At 40.4% G+C, this 21369-nt stretch overlaps 1 protein-coding gene across 8 annotated transcripts in view; it reads left to right on the top strand.

Annotated features, from left to right (window-relative positions):
• Nucleotides 1–21369, top strand: part of NEO1 (neogenin 1) — a 238959-nt gene that overhangs the window by 195847 nt on the left and 21743 nt on the right. For 6 of the 8 annotated variants that reach the window (XM_044925356.2, XM_045162126.1, XM_025296187.3 and 3 more), the window contains exons 16-21: nucleotides 6090–6185; nucleotides 8883–9106; nucleotides 9189–9327; nucleotides 11371–11478; nucleotides 16583–16777; nucleotides 20544–20612. In XM_044925356.2, the coding sequence (XP_044781291.2) occupies nucleotides 6090–6185; nucleotides 8883–9106; nucleotides 9189–9327; nucleotides 11371–11478; nucleotides 16583–16777; nucleotides 20544–20612 (831 nt within the window). The remainder of the gene's footprint in view (nucleotides 1–6089; nucleotides 6186–8882; nucleotides 9107–9188; nucleotides 9328–11370; nucleotides 11479–16582; nucleotides 16778–20543; nucleotides 20613–21369) is intronic. The other 2 variants (XM_045162125.1, XM_025296186.3) reach the window with 1 other exon arrangement.

Below are 21369 nucleotides of genomic sequence, written 5' to 3'. Positions count from 1 at the left end.
ACTCAGTAGTTTTATCATCTTCAGTATCATTATTATGGTGTTTCTCAAGTGGTGATTTTCTAATTCCATTATTTCTTCTGCATTTATTAGCATTCTTTGATAAAGAAGAGCTTTGCTTCTCTTCCATATTGAAGGGAATGGCCAATGGGAATCTCTCTATAACTAGTTTCTCTGTCCGTTTGACATCTCCTGTCTTTCTTTGAGCACTTTCTTCCTTTTTGATTCAGTAAGATGTTTCAGGCTTATCTGGTATTTTCCTAGCTTTTGCCCTTGAATTAGCCATTGCTCCTTGTTTCTTTTATAGCAAATGATATTTGGAAACAAGTGTTTGAGTACTATTCATGCTCATTGTTACTAGGGTAGAAATCCTGAGGAATCTATTAAAAAATACTACTAAAACTCTAACTGAGTTTAAAAGGGCACAAGGTATAAAGTCAATATGCAGAAAGAGTTGTATTTCTACATACTAACAGTAAGCTATTTATATGTGTGTGTGTGTATGTATGTATAGGAAATCTGTACACTGAAGAGTGGAAAATGATTGCTGAGAAAAATTAAGACTTAAATAAATAGAGATACCATGTTTATGGATTAGAGGACAGTATATTATAATGACAGTCCTCTCTAATGCAATCTCAAGTAAAATCCCAGTATACTTTTTTCCTGGACATTCATAAACTTATTCTAAAGTTTACATGAAAAAAGTGAAGGAGCAGACATTTTTTAAAAAAGACTAAAGTTTAGAAGACCCATACTATGTGATTTCGGGACATATTATAAAGCTGCAGTAACTGAGACATTGTGGTAGTGTTGGTGTAAAGGTTAGGTGTTACAGATCAATGGAACAGAATAGAGTTCAGAAATAGATATATGCACAATTGATTTTTGACAAAAACGCTGAGATAATTCAGTGGAAAAGAAGATAGTCTTCTCAACAAAAGGTGCGTGAATAATTGGATAACTCTGTGAGAAGGAAAAGGAACCTTCATTGACTCTTACACCATACACAAAAACAGACCTAAACAAATAACTAAAACTTCTAGTTGTTGTTGTTCAGTCGCTTGGTTGCGTCTGACTCTTTGCGACCCCATGGACTGCAGCACACCAGGCTTCCCTGTCCTTCACCATCTCCCAAAGCTTACTCAAACTCATGTCCATTGAGTCGGGATGCCGTCCAACCATCTTGTCATCCCCTTCTCCAACTGCCCTCAGTCTTTCCCAGCATTAGGGTCTTTTCCAGTGAGTCCATTCTTCGCATCAGGTGGCCTAAGTATTGGAGCTTCAGCTTCAGCATCAGTCCTTCCAATAAATATTCAGGGTTGATTGATTTCCTTTAGGATTGGCTGGTTTGATCTCCTTGTTGTCCAAGGGACTCAAGAGTCTTCTCCAACACCACAGTTTGAAAGCATCAGTTCTTCAGTGCTCTGCCTTCTTTGTGGTCCAACTCTCACATCCACACATGACAACTGGAAAACCCATAGCTTTGACTATACGGACCTTTGTCAGCAAAGTTATATCTCTGTTTTTTAATATGCTGTCTAGTAGAATACAGAAAAAAAGTCTATGTGACTTTGGGGTACACAGGGATCTCTTAGTATGCAAAGAAGTACAAATTAAAAAAATGAAAAATGAATAAATTGGGCTTCATCAAAATTTAAAACTTCTACTTGGAAAGAGACCAGTGAGATGAAAAGGTAAACCACAGACCAGGAGAAAACATTCATCATTCAAGTATCTGACAAAGAATTTGAGTCTGGAATATGTTCTAAAATATTTTTTAAAAACTCGGAAGATAATAGTCCAATAAAAAAGTAGGAAAAAGATTTGGATGGACAGTATACCAAAGAAGATGATATATGAGTGGACAGTAAGCACATGAAAAGATTCTCAGCTTCATTAATTATCAGAGAAATGCAGATAAAGCCACAATGAAATATCACTACACAACCTCTAAAATTGCCAAAATTTAATAGACTGATAATACCAGATATCAGCAAGGATGCAGAACTGGAACTCATACTTGCTGGTGGGCACGTATGAAGGTACAACTGCTCTAGAAAACAGATTGGAGGTTTCTGAAAAAGTTGACTATACAATCCAACATTCCCACTCATAGTTACTTAACCAAGAGAAATAAAGACACATATCTTCACAAAGATTTCTACACAGATGTTCATAATTGATTTATAATAATCTAAAGGGGGTAAACAAGTGATGAATTGTACTATATCCATACAATGGAATACTGCTGCTGCTGCTAAGTCACTTCAGTCGTGTCCGACTGTGCGACCCCATAGACAGCAGCCCACTAGGCTCCTCTGTCCCTGGGATTCTCCAGGCAAGAACACTGGAGTGGGTTGCCATTTCCTCCTCCAATGCATGAAAGTGAAAAGTGAAAGTGAAGTCACTCAGTCGGGTCTGACTCTTAGCAACCCCATGGACTGCAGCCTACCAGGCTTCTCCATCCGTGGGATTTTCCAGGCAAGAGTACTGGAGTGGGGTGCCATTGCCTTCTCCGACAATGGAATACTAGTCAGCAATTAAAAGAAATGGGTTACAGGTACACTCAACGACATAACAAATCTCACAAACATTATGCAGAGCAAAAGAAGCAAAACACAAGAGAACACATACTGTGTTAATACATTTTCATGAAATTGCAGCATGTGTGGCCCTTATTTATAGTGACATAGATGAGTGGGTGACTAGAAAGCAAGGAGGTGGAATTGACTGCAGTTGACTGGCAATAGGAGAACTCTTCAGAGTGTTCTCTTCAGGGAATATGTGCTGTGGTCGTGATTTGTTTTTGTTGTTTAGTGCTAAGTAGTAGACTCTTACACAGGCATATGTATTTGTCAAAGCTAAAAAGGTACATATAAATGGGTATATTGTGTTATATATAAATTATTACCTCAAAGGTGAGTTACAAAGCCAACATTTTGAGAAACAGTAATATTTTATAATAGAAAATGAATTGCTTTAGATAGGCATATTTTTCCAAATTAAATATCATTATTGAGATCTTTCTTTGAAAGGCTTGCCTTTTAATTTAGAATCTTCCCTGACCAACCTTTTTTATTCAAATTTATTTGTAAAAGTCTTTCCTAAAGACAATTTTAAGTGTCTAATAAATGACTTAGGGCTTCCCACATGACTTAGACAGTAAAGAATCCACTTGCAATGCGGGAGACCTGGGTTGGGAAGATTCCCTGGACAAGGAAATGGCTACCCACTCCAGTATTCTTGCTGGGAGAATCCCCATGAACAGAGGAGTCTGGTGGGCTACAGTCCATGGGGTCACAAAGAGTTGGACACAGCTGAGCAACTAAGCACAAGAACAAGCGATAAATTACTTAGGGTCATCTTTTCTGGTAGAAGATAAGCAACAATTTAATGCTTTAGTCAAAAACAGAGTAGCCTTTTTCTTTTTCCTTTCAAGAAGAAACAGCACAGCTAATCTGGGAAGTGTTCCCCACATGAACAGTCTTACAAGGCAGTTGTAGGAGAGCAAAGGAATAGGCTAGGATAAAAATACTTCTGTGGTCACCCACTCCTACTGTTTCCTTTACAAAACTACTGAAATGAAAATCCTTTTTCAGTCTAACAGGAGACGGAACGTAAAACACAGGAAACAGTGAGAAGCGTTGAAGTGTGTTCAGAGAAGGAGGAGGTGGTAAGGCACAGGGGAGCAGGCAGGGAAGAAGCCTGACTTGTACTTGAAAGACTGAGTGAGAATAGTGATTGGAAACGAGCTGAGAAGGAGCACTGCGTGTGCTGACGGCAGTAGACATATTTTAGTAGTAAAGAAAGTGCACATTGAGAAGCAGCAAAAAAAATTGATGTGGCATAAAGTAAAATAAACTTGCTGTATTTATCAGATAGATTTAAGATACGTAAAATGTTGAACAAAAGAAAAGTCAGTGGAGTGGAGAAATACACATAGGAATGCATTTATTAATCAAACTAGAGCTCTCTCTGAGCTTCAAATCTATATAAACGTCTGCTTGCTGGGTATCTGTACTGGAATATCATAAATCATGATAGAATATCTTATAGTCTATCATAATTTAATCAAAATTAAAGTTAGTATCTTCTGCAAGCTTTCATTCAATCAGCAAATACCCCAGACACTTTGCTAGAAATAGAGCACACTATAAATAGAGAATCAAGCAGATGTGATCCCAATGATTAGAGATAATGTAATTTTTAAATAATTTAAATTGTTTATAATGCTGAGGAGGAGAAATGAGGTGCTACAGGCTATGTATTTAAAGAGGTCATCCAGTCTGGGATGGCCCCTTTCAGATGCATGGGCAGTGTCTGAGTAAATAAGAGTGTTGTGTGTCCGCAGCATAGGGGACAGCTGCACAGGTTACAACCCAGTCGTAGGAGAGCGCACACCACTCGGTGGACTGAGAGGTGGCCAGTAAAGAGCGAGCACAGGGAATGAGGCAGAGTGGTGGGAGGCATGTAGGTAGCATCAACAAGACTTGATCACTTATGTGGGGAAGGAGGGAGAGAGGGATCTTAACAACTCCCAGGTTTCTGGCTTGAACAACAGCGTGCATAGTCATGCCATTTATGAACTCTAGGGAAAACTGGAGCAGATCTGAAGGGGCGGAGGAAGGGGAGAGAAAGATTTGAGACATCCAATAGATGGAGATGCCCAACAGACAGTTGAACAGGTCTGGTGCTCAGAAGAAAAGTCAGGACTAATTTGCATTGGATCACACATGTATGCTAATCCAACCAAGGAAATGAATGAAAGCATATGGGGAGAGAGTAAAGAGTAGGACTAGAAGGGGGCCTAGAATCAAGTCTGGAAAATGTGTATTGTGATTCTTCTGTCCCCAATCTCAATGAATGGCATCACCTTCCACCATGTTGTCCATATCAGCACCTTTTCCTGCCAGTCAAGTACTAAGTCTTATTTATTCCATTTGTTGTCAGTTCTTTCTCACACTGGAAGACCAGGTACCTTTATATATTGCTCAATGGTATTTAGAAAATGGGCCACCAAGCAGCTTTTGAAGAAATGGAGGCCACTTGAGGTGTGGCCACCTTGAAAAACTGCCCAGCTTTACCAGAAGTGAGTGGTGTGGGTCAACTCCCCACCCTACAACGCTTCAGTGGAACCCCATTCTTCATTTTGAGACTACACTCTTGAAGTACCTGTACTAAACCTTGCCTGGATCAGGAATGTGATAAAGCGGGGTCTTCCTGATTTGCCTTAGCCAATAGGAGAATGAATGCTATTCCAACTATATAATACCCCTCTTTTTCACCAAATCTAACTAGCAGCATTTTACATGATCATCATCTTAGCCAGTTGAAATCCTGGGCCATGTCTTCTCCAACCAAGAAGTCTGCATGAAAGCTAGATGAGGTTGGCATCCCAATGAGAGTTAAGGACCGTCAGCAGTTAACTGGTTTAACAGTTTCTCTCCTACTTCTCTAGCTTGGCTGTTCCAATCGCTGCCTCCTTCTGAGAAGGAATGGGGTTTGTTTAAGTCCAAGCTGCACCTGTGGGATTCCAACACATGGAAATCCTACTTATTCTTTTTAATCCAGACTCTTCTCTATACAGTAACATCACTAAACCACTGATGACTTGAAGCCAAGAGAAGATTCAGGAACAGTCTCCCTTGCTCCTGGGACTACAGGAAGTTGATCCCAGCCAGTTTTTCTATAATCTGTATTCTCCCATTTCCATTCCTCCCCACCCCTCAGAATAATCCCACATAAAAAAATTTTAAAGTATGACCTGGCTTTTATTGGAGACTTCCTTGGTGGCTCAGACAGTAAAAGCATCTGCCTACAATGCGAGATACCCAGGTTCAATCCCTGGGTCGGGAAGATCCCCTGGAGAAGGAAATGGCAACCCACTCCACTATTCTTGCCTGGAAAATCCCATGGACAGAGGAGCCTGGCAGGCTACAGTCCATGGGGTCGCAAAGAGTCAGACACAACTGAGCAACTTCACTTGACTTGGCTTTTATTACAATTAAGATTACACACAATAATCTGTGAATTTTTAAAATTCTGTAGTGAGAGTTTTTTACATGTGTCCACTTGTTTCTTTCCTTCAGATCCCAGCTCTCACTATGTGATTACCCTGAAAGCATTTAACAATGTAGGTGAAGGTATCCCCTTGTACGAGAGTGCTGTGACCAGACCCCACACAGGTAAGGTATCCTGCCCATCCCTGGTTGTCCGCATATTTTCCAGCAGCTTAAGTAGAATGTTAGCATGAGGCCTGCCCCGTGGGTATCAGTGGAAGGAAAAGGATATGGCAGTTTAGGGTCAGGCCTCATAGGAGGATAAATGGGCTTTCAACACGGAAAGTTCTGTTAAATCCTGCTTTGCTTTTTAGAAAATACTAATCCTGTCATGTAAACACATCTATGTAAATGTATAGCATATGTTTTTAATATATTGGGATCTAGAAAGCGTAGTCATGAGAGAGTTAAAAGTGATTTTTCATCTTTTGGTCATGTGAGTTATAACTAAAAGGAGAAAAAAGTTAAAGGATCTCCATATCTCTGAGAAAATATATAGGTTATTAATGGAATAAATGTATTAGATTGATAAATCCAACATTTTCTTTATTAGTACTTGAATTAGTTGGGAAAGTATTTTTCTATGTGCTTTTTATAAGTTTTATTTATATAGACAGTATAAAGCTATATGTAGCATCCATTTGATAAACTGTAAATTTATTACAAAAGAGACCAAATATTTATTGCTTTTCTTTGTAATTTATCTATTAAAATATCTTTAAAAGAATGATGTAAAATTTCTGTAGATATGTAAAACATGATTTAGATCTAGATCTGAATGAGAAAATTTACTGAAGTGAATATATTAGAATTGTAAATTTTTCTAAATGGTACTGGAAATCAAAGAATGTATCACTTTCAGTAATATTCTTTTGTTTCTTAAAACAAAATTGTGACTCTGTATTGCCTGCTGTGTATTCTGGATGCTTTGCATACAGTACGGATTTGGCATTATCCGTTTTAAAAAGATAATCTCTGTCGCCCGTTTTTATGCTTTTACTTAACAAGATCAATACCATTACTGCATATTTGATAGTTCTGTCTTCTGCTCCTGCATGCTTACAATTTATAAGTTCTTTTAAAAATAGCTTTGGTATGTCAGAAAAGAAAAAACATAAGATGAAAGAGAATATTTAAATAAAGGGTTTGCTACTTTCTTAAATCAGTCTGTAATAGGGAAAAAACAAATTTGGAATTATTTTCTCTTATGTGATTTAAAAATATAGAGTGGCTACAAGTACACAAGAGGAAATGTTCATAAGTTACCTAGCTGTCTTTTCTAAGAGTTGTTACAATAAGAAAAAATCTCGCAGTCTTAGTGATTTTTGCACCTGAAGGTGCATTTTCTTTAGCTAATTGGTATGTGTCCTGATCTTTGAACAAAGCCCTTGATTATTATGTGTGCTGTTCTTCTGTTATTTTTAGTGTTCATTGGGTAGGAAATACACAGATGGAGATTATTGCTTTAGCTTGGCAATTATTCATAAATAAGGCCCCTGCCGTCTCAGATTTTAGGTTATAGGAAGGACTAGTCACCATAGCTAAATGGGATACCCATTTTAAGACCTTCACTTAAAATAAATCAGTGTGTGTGTACTTAAGTAACTGACCAAGAGCTGGGAAAGCGCATTGGATGCTTCCATATTACCGCGCGTCGTGGTGCCTTTGGGCTCATTCTGGCCTTGTTTTGACGGTGCTGCTTAGAGAATATGTCTGTTGCGTATGGTTCAGGACAGCACATGAGTATAGACTTTTCCTTCTATCAAAAAGTACTCTGATTTCTTAAGTTCGTAAAGGCTGTGTCACTTAAATCCTTGATAGCTGGGGCATTTCCCAAAACTGATTGGGATTAATCAGTGGGTTGTTCTCTGAGTCTACTGGGAAAAGTATAAAATACTTCCTCATGTTATCAGCTTACCTTTCCTTCATGAATAGTAATGCCCCTGGGTTCCCTTTGCTTTACTTGAATGTAAGCCATGTTGTGGTACTGCTTTTAGACCCTGGGCATCAGCAGATCTGAATTGGACCCTATGTGGGTTTCAGATACACCCAGTTCCAAGACCAGGCTGAGTTTCCACTGGCTGATATTCAGATTCAGATTTTAGAGGAGAGGCCCTTACATGTCCAGTGTGATAAGCAACATCCCCAAAAATTCAACCACATTCACTGAAATACCAAAATAGATCATGAGCTTTGTGTTACTTATTTAGGAAAAATACCCTTGATTTTAAAAGCAGTTTTCTGCTTTTAATGATCCTTTTTGGATACAAGGTAGAATTTTCAAGTTATTTAAAGAAAAAATTTTAAGACAAAGAAAAGAAGTTTGAATGATGTGTGCTGTGCTTAGTCACTCGGTCGTGTCCGACTCTTTTCGACCCCGTGGACTGTAGCCCACTAGGCTCCTTTGTCAGTGGGAATTCTCCAGGCAAGCATACTGGAGTGGGTTGTCATGCCCTCCTCCAGGGGATCCTGCCAACCCAGGGATCGAACCCAGGTCTCCCACATTGCAGGCAGATTCTTTACCGTCTGAGCCACTGGGGAACACTGGATTACCAAATTTTATTTACCTATTCAATATACACGCAGTTTACAGTAGTAGAAAATAGTTAAGTACTATTTCTCTAGGTGCTTTCCTGCAAGTGTTTCCTGAAAGATCACAAGTGGAAATATTATTTTAAATGAATGATGGTTATATATTAACTCTGGATTCTCTTTCTCTTTCTCCATTTCTCACCTTTCATTCCATTATATTACCTTGCATTTCCCTTTTATTTTTGTTTATGTTAAAATGCCACTTCCATTTTTAATTACTTTTTACCCCAGACACTTCTGAAGTTGATTTGTTTGTTATTAATGCTCCATACACTCCAGTGCCAGATCCCACTCCCATGATGCCACCAGTGGGAGTTCAGGCTTCCATTCTGAGCCATGACACCATAAGGATCACCTGGGCGGACAACTCCCTGCCCAAACACCAGAAGATTACAGACTCCCGATACTACACAGTCCGATGGAAAACCAACATCCCAGCAAACACCAAGTACAAGGTACTGGCACATTCACTCTGGGTAAGAAAAGCTAATTATTCATACTTTCTGATTCTGAAGCTCTTGATTCATATGTTTCCAGAATGCTAATGCAACGACTTTGAGTTATTTGGTGACTGGTTTAAAACCAAATACACTCTATGAATTCTCTGTGATGGTGACCAAAGGTCGAAGATCAAGCACATGGAGCATGACAGCCCACGGAACTACTTTTGAATTAGGTATGTGTTGTCAGAACTTGGTCACATGGCATTTCTTCTCTTCACTAGATGCGAAAGCCAGGAAAGTCCGTGCTAATGTTGTACCACATCCGAAGTCATGAGGCGCCTCATCACCTCTCTTTACTACCCAAGGAAAGAACTAAGTGTGTGAATTGACATATTTACAGAACACAGTGAGAGCAACTACAGCTGGAGTTCAGTGTTTGCTTTCCCAGCTGAAGAATTTTGGTTTTTTCATCATTGTTCAAGAACATTAGCAAATAGCAGAAAGAAATAATGCAGAATGTACTAGAGTTTAGGAATCATGAGACATGAGTTCAATTCCAAGGTCAGCCTCCTACTGACTATATAAGCAAGTCATCCAGCCTTTCTTCCATCTGTAAAAGAGGGGTAATTGCTATCTTTCTACTTGATAGGGCAAAATAAATTACCCAATAAATGGTAAGTAATAAAGCACCGTGTAGACATAAGGAACTACAGTTTTTAACCTTGCCTTCCTGGAAAATTGAGATAGAAAAGATGAAGTAGCCTGCCCTTTACCAACACCATGCTTGCTAGAGCCTCAGCACTTTTACCAGAGCTCTCCTAAACTGCCCTGGAAGCTTTCTTGCAAACTGGTTAGTGTCTTATAAACTCTCCCACTGGAGTATTCTTAGGGTTTTTGTCTGTAAGTAAACATGAAAGAAAAAATACAGCTAAGTAAATTAAAGGGAAAGCAAGCCTTTTTGAAATTTGAAAGTTTTGCTTGCTTTTTGCTCACTTGTAGGCCTGCCCTTCTGCCCCTTATACTTCCCTAGCATGGGGATGTGTGTAACCATTGGGAGGCTCTGTCTATTCCACCTTCCTATTTCTCTCCTTTATGTGAAAAATGAAAAAAATGGAACTATAAAGTCTCTCCAGACTGGGTTTGGCCTTCATGTCTTATCTCTGGCACAGTTGGTTGAATTTCCTACAGAGGAAAAAAAAAGGGATAGATTGGGAGAGAAAGAAATGCAGTGCACAAAAACTTAAATAGAACTTGAGTTTACTTTCTTTGCCAGTTTAAAAAATACCTTTGTGCTTTCATTCCAGCCCATTAGGTAATAAATGATATTCCATTAGGAGTTTACATTTCACTGGGCTTGGCTTCCTTCCATTTCATACCAGGAGAATTCTAGTATTTTAGGAAAAGAGTAAATGTAAGGATATACTTAATATGCTGATTTCCCAACTAGTATTAATACATTAAAAGTTTTCAGCCATAATATGGAAACATCAGGGGCTTCTGCAATGCAGGAAATGTGGGTTTGATCTCTGGGTCAGGAAGATCCCCTGGAGGAAGAAATGGCTACCCACTTCAGTATTCTTGCCTGAGAAATCCCCATGGACAGAGGAGCCTGGTGGGGCTACCGTCCATGGGGTCGCAAGGTCCAGACACGACCTAGAAACTTCACCACCACTACCATGGAAACCCAGACGCACTGTCGTTTTTATTTAATTGGCTTTTCTGTTCCGTAAACAGCTTTACATTTCAGAGCAATAAGCTTTAATGGTTGACTATCTTTTCAGTGCCAATTTAACATAATAAAACATTAATTTGTAAATCATTTATTCTTTGGGGGAATGGTGGTTTTCAAACATCATATTTGGTTTGGAAAGCCAACTATATATAGGTAGAGACAAAGTTACTTTACACTTAAAAATATTCTAACAAAATAATCCAAATTAGGGGAGACAACGTAGTCTTGGGCACATTATATGACTTTTCTCATTTTCTGTCTCCTGATCTACCAAGCAGGGACTGCAGGTGGCTTTTAATTTTACCTAACCGTCCTGCCTGACCTCCCCATCTGGGATGCCTGTTCTTTGTCCTCTCAATATGGTATTTCCTCTTTGGTACTTTGCATATTCTTCTTTTTCTTGGGGCTATTTATAGACAGATAGTGAGTTCTTTGAAGCCAAGAGGCTGTACCTTTTATTGTGCCTTCTAAATGGAGAAGGTTGAGGAAATGGTGAATTCATTTGAAATGAACAGGAATTACTGAAAGTGTTATTCTTTTGTAGTTCCTACTTCTCCGCCCAAGGATGTGACAGTTGTGAGTAAAGAGGGGAAACCGAGGACCATAATTGTAAATTGGCAGCCTCCCTCTGAAGCCAATGGCAAGATTACAGGTAAGAGGCCAGAGATGCCTGTGAGTGTGTCTGCTCCCTGCTCCTGCATTCTAGAAGAACACCTTGTTCTTGGGAGGAATGGGGGTCTCAAGACTTGACCTGGCCATTTTTTGGGGTGCTATGTATCATGATGGTCCTGGAAATTGAAGCAAGGGGTGCTGTTTAGTGACATAAAAAGGAGTCGCCGGTTGGTTGTTCTGACCCATATTTCATGAAACTCAGATGGGTGTGGGTTGCACTAGACAGCCTTTGGTTATGGTAGAACATACAGACTTATTTATTTTCCTCAAGAGAGCTATTCTTCTCTGTCTTTGACTAGATGACCAGGGTCTTGGGGTTGAAGATGCTGCCTAATTCTACAGGGTGATACCCAATAAGTATAAATTCACCTCTTTTACCCCAAAGCTCAAAAATACCCGTTAGGCTTATAGTTTCTTTTTTCATCCAGGATTGCTACTTCAGCTTCCTGTGCTCTTACAACTCAAGTTAAAAGTCTGAGTTGGCCTGGACCTCTGACAGGACCTTGAATTTTCCCTTGGACTTCCAGAGTAGAAGGCACTATGCCTTCCTCATCTTTATCAGGGAGAAAAACCTGCCTCTGATCCAGATAATGTATGCTGTGGAGCCAGAGTTCACCTCCTGAAGTTCCTTTGTATGAAAAGGTGGCCTAAGGTGACTGCAGCCATGAAATTAAAAGATACTTGCTCCTTGAAAGAAAAGCTGTAATAAACCTAGACAGTACATTAAAAAGAAGAGTGACCTTTGTCACTTTGCTGACAAAGGTCCATATAGTCATAGCTGTGGTTTTTCCAGTAGTCATGTATGGATGTTAAGAATTAGACCATAAAGAAGGCTGAATGGCGAAGAATTCATGCTTTTGAACAGTGGTGCTAGAGAAGACTCTTGAGAGTCCCTTGGATACAACTAGATCAAACCAGCCAGTCCTAAAGGAAATCAACCCTGAATAGTCATTGGAAGGACAGATGCTGAAGCTGAAGCTCCAAAACTTTGGCCACCTGATGTGAAGAGCCGACTCACTGGAAAAGACCCTGATGCTGGGAAACATTGAGGACAAGAGGAGAAGGAGGTGACTGAGAATGAGGTGGTTGGATGGCATCACCGACTCAATGGACATGGGTAGGAGCAAACTGAGGGAGACAGTGAAGGACAGGGAAGCCTGGTGTGCTGCGGTTCATGGGGTCGCAAAGAGTCGGATACAACTGAATGACTGAACAACAAAGGAAACTGAAAAGCATTTCTTAGCATTGTCTGACAATGTGGTCCCCTGGAGAAGGGAACGGCAGACCACTTCAGTATTCTTGCCTTAAGAACCCCATGGACAGTATGAGAAGGCAGAAAGATAGGACACTGAAGGATGAACTCCCCAGGTCGGTAGGTGCCCACTATGCTACTGGAGATCAGTGGAGAACTAACTCCAGAAAGAATGAAGGGATGGAGCCAAAGCAAAAACATCACCCAGTTGTGGATGTGACTGGTGATGGAAGTAAAGTTTGATGCTGTAAAGAACAATATTGCATAGGAACCTGGAATTTTAGGTCTATGAATCAAGGCAAATTGGAAGTGGTCAAACAGGAGATGGCAAGTGTGAATGTCAACATTTTAGGAACCAGCGAACTAAAATGGACTGGAATGGGTGAATTTAACTCAGATGACCATCATATCTACTACTGTGGTCAAGAATCCCTTAGAAGAAATGGAGTAGCCATCATAGTCAAGAAAAGAGTCCAAAATGTAGTACTTGGATGCAATCTCAAAAACGACAGAATGATCTCTGTTCATTTCCAAGGCAAACCATTCAATATCACAGTAATCCAAGTCTATGCCCTGACCAGTAACGCTGAAGAAGCTGAATATTTCTATGAAGACCTACAAGACCTTCTAGAACTAACACCCAAAAAAGATGTCCTTTTCATCCTTTTCATTATAGGGGACTGGAATGCAAAAGTAGGAAGTGAAGAAATACCTGGAGTAACAGGCAGATTTGGCCTTGGAGTACAGAATGAAGCAGGGCAAAGGCTAACAGAGTTTTGCCAAGAGAACGCACTAGCCGTAGCAAACACCCTCTTCCAACAACACAAGAGAAGACTACACATGGACGACACCAGATGGTCAATACCGAAATCAGATTGATTATATTCTTTGCAGCCAAAGATGGAGAAGCTCTATACAGTCAGCAAAAACAAGACCAGGAGCTGACTGTGGCTCAGATCATGAGTTCCTTATTGCCAAATTCAGACTTAAATTGAAGAAAGTAGGGAAAACCACTAGACCGTTAGGGTATGACCTAAATCAAATCCCTTATGGTTATACAGTGGAAGTGAGAAATAGATTTAAGGGACTAGATCTGATAGACAGAGTGCCTGAAGAACTATGGACAGAGGTTCGTGACATTGTACAGGAGGGATCAAGACCATCCCCAAGAAAAAGAAAGGCAAAATGATTGTCTGAGGGGACCTTACAAATAGCTGAGAAAAGAAGAGAAGTGAAAAGCAAAGGAGAAAAGGAAAGATATTCCCATCTGAATGCAGAGTTCCAAAGAATAGCAAGAAGAGATAAGAAGGCCTTCCTCAGTGATCAGTGCAAAGAAATAGAGGGAAACAACAGAATGGGAAAGACTAGAGATCTCTTCAAGAAAATCAGAGATACCAAAGGAACATTTCATGCAAAGATGGGCATAATAAAGGACAGAAATGACATGGACCTAACAGAAGCAGAAGATATTAAGAAGAGGTGGCAAGAATACACAGAAGAGCTATACAAAAGAGATCTTCACAACCCAGATAATCAAGATGACATGATCACTCACCTAGAGCCAGACATCCTGGAATGCAAAGTCAAGTGGGCCTTAGGAAACATCACTATGAACAAAGCTAGTGGAGGTGATGGAATTCCAGTTGAGCTGTTTCAAATCCTAAAAGATGATTCTGTGAAAGTGCTGCACTCAATATGCCAGCAAATTTGGAAAACTCAGCAGTGGCTACAGGACTGGAAAAGGTCAGTTTTCATTCCAATCTCAAAGAAAGGTAATGCCAAAGAATGTTCAAACTACTGCACAATTACACTCATCTCACACACTAGTAAAGTAATGCTCAAAATTCTCCAAGCCAGGCTTCAACAGCACGTGAACCATGAACTTCCAGATATTCAAGCTGGTTTTAGAAAAGGCAGAGGAACCAGAGATCAAATTGCCAACATCTGTTGGATCATCAAAAAAGCAAGAGAGTTCCAGAAAAACATCTACTTCTGCTTTATTCACTATGCCAAAGCCCTTGACTGTTTGGATCACAACAAACTGTGGAAAATTCTTCAAGAGATGGGAATACCAGACCACCTGACCTGCCTCTTGAGAAATCTGTATGCAGGTCAGGAAGCAACAGTTAGAACTGGACATGGAACAACAGACTGGTTCCAAATTGGAAAAGGAGTCAAGGCTGTATATTGTCACCCTGCTTATTTAACTTATATGCAGAGTACATCATGAGAAACGCTGGGCTGGATGAAGCACAAGCTGGAATCATTGCCGGGAGAAATATCAATAACCTCAGATATGCAGATGACAGCACCTTTATGGCAGAAAGCAAAGAACTAAAGAGCCTTTTGATGAAAGTGAAAGAAGAGAGTGAAAAAGTTGGCTTAAAACTCAACATTCAGAAAATGAAGATCATGGCATCTGGTCCCATCACTTCATGGCAAATGGGGAAACAGAGGAAACAGTGACAGACTTTATTTTGGGGGGCTCCAAAATCACTGCAGATGGTGACTGCAGCCATGAAATTAAAAGATGCTTACTCCTTGGAAGAAAAGTTATGACCACCCTAGACAACATATTCAAAAGCAGAGGCGTTACTTTGCCAACAAAGGTCCATCTAGTCAAAGCTATGGTTTTCCCAGTAGTCATGTATGGATGTGAGAGTTGGACTATAAAGAAAGCTGAGCACTGAAGAACTGATGCTTTTGAACTGTGATGTTGGAGAAGACTCTTGAGAGTCTGTTGGGCTGCAAGGAGATCCAACCAGTCCATTCTAAAGGAAATCAGTCCTGAATATTCATTAGAGGGACTGATGCTAAAGACGAAACTCCAATACTTTGGCCACCTGATGTGAAGAACTGACCTATTTGAAAAGACCCTAATGCTGGGAAAGATCGAAGGCAGTAGGAGAAGGGGACGACAGAGGATGAGACGGCTGGATGGCATCACCGACTCTGTGGACATGAGTTTGAGTAAGCTCTGGGAGTTGGTGATGGACAGGGAGGCCCGGCGTGCTGCAGTCCGTGGGGTCACACAGGGTTTTACACGACTGAGCAACTGAACTGAGCATTCAGCTTTCCTTAGGAATCCCTTTCCTTAAATCCCCAGTCGTTATGTCATTTTTAATTTAGGTTTTAGAATTTGCCTCTTCCTTAAAGGAATTAAGTGTGACTTGACATGGATTACATTACATTTTGTGTTTAAAAACCAGAAATGATGCTGTCGGTGCCTTTTTGCACTGTGTACGCTTGTGGGTGTAGTTCTTCCTTCCTCAACTGTGGATGTAGAGCGCCCTCTGGTGGATGCGATCAGGTGATGTTTCACTGGGACTTCACCTACCTCACGTTCGGGAGAATCGAGCAAAGGTGGCTGCCCATCTCCTCGGAGTTTTTCTCCTGGGAAATCACATTGGTGACAGTTCAAATAGCACTGTCAGGCCATTGCTGATGGTAATGGCCATTAAGTTTTTTCAAAACTGCATTAACTTAATTGAAGTAGACCGCTGAAGTACAGAATGTTGGAATGTTGATTAGGATGGTTTCCTTATATACTTTCCTAGCTTTTGAGAGTAGTTAACCCTATATTTTTACCTTAACTACTTTTATTACTTCAGCTACTGATACAGATAATAATTTATAGTCTGGCACTGTTGAAATTGTGGTTTTCTCTGTATTATATTTAGTGTAGCATTTAAAATACTTGTTACTATTGTTAATCTAATCTGTAACTAGTTCTCTATTTGTGTATGCTGTGACACGTGTCTTTTATTGACTTACTGATTGCAAAAGAAAGAGCAGGAATAAGGTTTCTTTTTCCATTAATCCCTTTGGATAGGTTACATCATATATTACAGCACGGATGTGAATGCAGAGATACACGACTGGGTTATCGAGCCTGTTGTGGGAAACAGGCTGACTCACCAGATCCAGGAATTAACACTTGACACACCATACTACTTCAAAATCCAAGCCCGGAACTCAAAGGGCATGGGGCCCATGTCTGAAGCTGTCCAGTTCAGAACACCCAAAGGTAAAGGCCCCCAAACAGAGTGTTCCATTGTGTGTCTCTTGAGTGGGATTATGCGTGTACATGTCACTTTAGCATGTAGAGACTGTGGATGATACAGGAAATCCTGATGATGTGCTTACGAGCCACCGTGTGGGCATTTATCTGAAAATGATCCTACCCCCTGACCACCAGATCAGTGCTCCCTAGGTTACTGACCTGAACCTATCATTGACAGGGGAACTTTGACTCCAGGCTGCTCGAGGCAGATGAACTGCAGTGATCTAAGCCAGTCAGATCAGATGGGATTCTCTTGGTTTCCAGATAGAGTAGTAGCATGTTATTGTGATGGATGATTCTTTTTCAACACATGCAGGCTCTTAACGGTGAAAGGCTTGTTCACTGACCTTTGTAGAGAGAAAGACAAAAGGGGCCCTTTAAAGAAAACTCTAGATAAGAAAGTGACAGTAAAATATTGAACCAGGTGAGCTTAGGAAGTAAAAGTAAGTCGGGGACTGAGTCTGTGGAAATATGGAAAACATACATGGATTTCTTTTCTGTTAGCACGAAAAAGAAGACTCAAGGTGCTTGGAAGTTTGCGGGGTTTTAATTTTTTTCCTTTAAAAATTCTGCCTGTCCCATCTTCAAAGCTTGTGATCCTTGCTCTTGTTTTTTTCTTCCCCTGTGCTTGGCCTGTTAGCGGACTCCTCTGATAAAATGGCTAATGATCAAGGTAAATGAGTAGCTGGCCTCTCTTTCCTTTCTTCTCTTTTGTGACCTATTATTAGCTTTTTGTTGTTTTTGTTTTTTCCTGAAAATCAGTACCAGTACTGTGTGTTAAAAATCACGTATTTATTGGCCAAAGTAGAGTTGAGTCCATGTTTGTGGCACCTGGGGTATCTGAAAAGCTGGAGAATCTACTTAGGAGCTAAACAGACTGGCAGGAAAAAAAAAAACTGGGTTGGACTTCTACAGATGTGAGGAGATAATCCTTAAATGTGGGTCAGATTATCCTTTGTGCTGAGATACTAAAATTCTGTGATACAGATAGGGATTTGGGCCATAATGAGAACACGTACACCAATTTGTCATATTTGTAGCATCTAGAGTTGTATTGATGTCTCTAAATGAAAAGTTAAATCAAATTCAATTGAATACCCTTTTTTCCTCCCTCAACAGAGCATATACAAATGTACCCTGCTGAGTTGTATGATTATCTTTCACAAAATTACTGCTCTCCATTCTCTTGTTGCAAGCTTAATTCAGGGCTCTTTTTCCATTTCTTCTCTTAAATCTATTTGCTTCTTTTATAAGAGGATAGAGACCGTGTACAGTGGAAGTTTAGGAAGTACGGGCCTCAGTGTCACGGTTCTGGAATTATCTGTCAGCATAGTCTCTTCACTGCAGTTGCTGTGGTGAGAGATAACTGGACTTGGTGATTTTCATCTCTGGGAAGAAGGCTAAAGTTGGTTCTCTGTTTTCTGTAGCAGGAGCAGTTAAAGTAAATTGGTTTCTTTTATTCTTTAAGAGTAGTTTTTAGAAATACAAAGTCTTTGGATCTTGGTTAATGGCAAGGAAGATTCAGAGTTTGAGGTTTCAAACTTTAGGGCTTTGGAAATGTGTTTGCATTCAATGAGTCTTTTGTTGTGTGTTGGGAAAACTGCAAACATGCCCTTGTGTGTGTGTGTGTGTGTGTGTGTGTGTGTGTGTGTAAAGCACCCTGATCATGGTAGAACCTTTACCTTAAGCACGAGACTAGAACAGTAACAACGCTGAATGTGTACAGAGTATATATGTGCTCATTTTCTTCCCTCACTTCACCCCATAAGCCAGGCTGCAGTTCTCAGCTACACCACCCCTTTGGTATTTAAAATTCTTTGCCCATATTTATTTTGGTATTTGGCTAATCCTTGGATTTCTTGTTCATAAGTTAAATATAAAAGGAAAACATTAAGAAATATAGGAGTTAAACCAATTGGTTTATTGGCAAAAGTGTTTATTGGTAATTATTTATATAACATGTTACTCTGAGTAGTTTGACTTAAATATGGGCCACCTGACAAAGAAGTACCTCAACTATGAAGAGCCTTTTACATGGGCTGTGTCATCTCTGCCAGCTTATCATAGTGAAAAGAACAAGTGGAATCGTGACATGTGGCGTGTGTCCTTGGGGAGGAATGGTGACAGTAGAAGTGAAGTCAAGTCATAGGTGTGGACAGTGAAAAAGGTTTGAGGACTGTGAGTTTAAAATTCTAGAATATGCCCCGTAGATACCCAGGGACTTCTGTTGCCTTTGGGGACACTGAGCTTCTGGAAACATAGAAAGTAGGTTTGTTTTTGTTTTCATTTCTAGATTCATTCTGTTAAATGAACTATGCATGGGAACCTTCAGACTTTAATTCCTTCCATTTCCTCCAAATCTGATAATTTAATAGAGGTACTTGATATTAGCTGTAATGTTTTACAGCAACACATCTTGTTTATGCATTTCTAGTCAAGCTTTATTTGTAGAAATAACTCTAATTTATAAGCATTTTCTGAAGCTTCATGCTCTCTGCGGAGTGTAAGATGAGATTCTTCCCTTAAGATTTATTTCGTAGTTAATATTTATAAAACATTTAGGTGTGTCAGGCAGGATTCAAAATATTTTATGGGATTAAATTTCTATTTAATCCTCACAACCCTTTCGTGCAGCAGGTGCCATTATCATCACCGCTTTACAATGAGGAAACCAAGGCCCCAGAAGAGTAGCTAAACAACTGGCCAGAAGTCCAGCGGTTAGTGCCTGATGGTGCTGGTTTGCCAGCACAGGCAGTCTGTTGAGCTGGATGAGCCAAGGATCAGCCTTACCTTGCAGTTCCTGCAGACCTCTTCAAGAGAAGTCTGAGGCTGCCTTCCAGCCCCAGGGGTCTTCTGAGGCCTGCATATGAGTGAAGTTGCTCAGACGTGTCCAACTCTTTGCAACCCCATGGACTGTAGCCTACCAGGTTCTTCCGTCCGTGGGATTTTCCAGGCAAAAATACTGGAGCAGGTTGCCATTTCCTTCTCCAGGAGATCTTCCCAAACCAGGGATTGAACCCAGGTCTCCTGCATTGTAGGCAGATGCTTTACCATCTGAGCCACCAGGGAAGTCCAGCATATGAGGTGGCCCCAAGCTCAAGGTCAGCAGCCTCACTTCTTATGTTCCATGATGATGGAGTAGGAGACAGTGTCTTTGTGAGCAACCAGAGGGGAGACTTTGATTTTTTATCTTTGGGTATTTAGGTTGACTGAGCAGAAACTGAGAACCTAATCTGAACCTCTGCTTGCCTTCCTGCTCCCACTTAAGGTAACTTTATATTTAGAAAGGCAGCTTCCTATTTTGAGAAAAGAATCCAAACACTACTGACACCTTCTCAGCCAGATCAAGCCAGTCCCTCGGAAGAACCCATTTCTTTAATGGTCCCCTTGGTTCCTTTTCCACCAGAAGCTGCTTTTGCCGTACGTGCTCTGAGCAGTTTTTCAGCAACTGTTTTTTGGGCTAGAGAAACCTTAACAGCAAGGGCAGCCTTGTAACACCCTGGACACGGCCATGGAACAGGAGTGTCAGCCTTTCAGATGCCTCAGTGCATAGTTTGTTTTGCACAAATAGGCTGTATTTTCCCCTGTCGTGTGTACGTGCTACTTCCTTTTCTTATGGACAGCGTAGACTGAAAATTTTTTTTTTTGGTAGAAAACACTCACTAGCTGTGAAGTAGACTTGTCACACCAATGGAGTGGGTTGTTACTGACATGATTTCTTCTTCTTCAGCCTCGGGGTCTGCAGGGAAAGGAAGCCGACTGCCAGACCTGGGATCCGACTACAAACCTCCAATGAGCGGTAAAGCCCTTCCTCTGGCTTTGTTTGACTTCCTGTGGGCACAATGCAGTTCTGCTTGAAATCTTGAAATGTTTCTTGCAGCTCCTGTGTTGTGAATTGTAGCCTATTACCTATTTCTTTTTATTCGACAGAGCTGGCTTTAGGCATTTTCTGGCAAATGTTTGCCTAATTACTGTAAACCCATTTATTATAGATTCACAAATAAAATTGTTTCAATTTGCGTATACAGCTTAAAATGAGTCTAAACAAACAGTCTTGTCATTGCCCACTGCCTCTTTTCAAAACAATTAGAACCTTACTTTCAAAAATAAACCCTCTGGTGGAATTAGCTATCATCTAAAACGAGCCTGAGAGACGCTTTGGAATCATTCGTTTCTCGCCACACTGCTTACTGTGGTGTTCTTAGTTTGGGAATTCTGGAAAATTATTCCCTCTCTCCTAGCCCTCCTAAGAGCTTAAATGGTGGCACCTGTTTCTCTGTACAGCGTCACCATATGTAAGTTACTTTTGCACGTGAAATCATATTTTATTGTCATAGCATTGTGAGGGAGGGAGAACAGGTATCATTATTCCCAGGTTTTACATTAAGAGACTCGGGAGAAGTAATGTGCCCGGACCTACCCACTTATTATAGGAGCCCTAGAACCAAAACCTGGGGCTTCCGACTTCATATTGTACCTTTTCTGCTGTCGCTCGCAGCCTTCTAGATCAGATGTGGGGATCCAGGATGGTAAAATGTCCGCAAAGGTAGTTCCTA

This window comes from Bubalus bubalis, chromosome 11 (assembly GCF_019923935.1).
Source record: "Bubalus bubalis isolate 160015118507 breed Murrah chromosome 11, NDDB_SH_1, whole genome shotgun sequence".
Taxonomy (NCBI): domain Eukaryota; kingdom Metazoa; phylum Chordata; class Mammalia; order Artiodactyla; family Bovidae; genus Bubalus; species Bubalus bubalis.
Note: the sequence above shows the minus strand (reverse complement) of the source record. Positions and strands in the feature narration are given on the sequence as shown.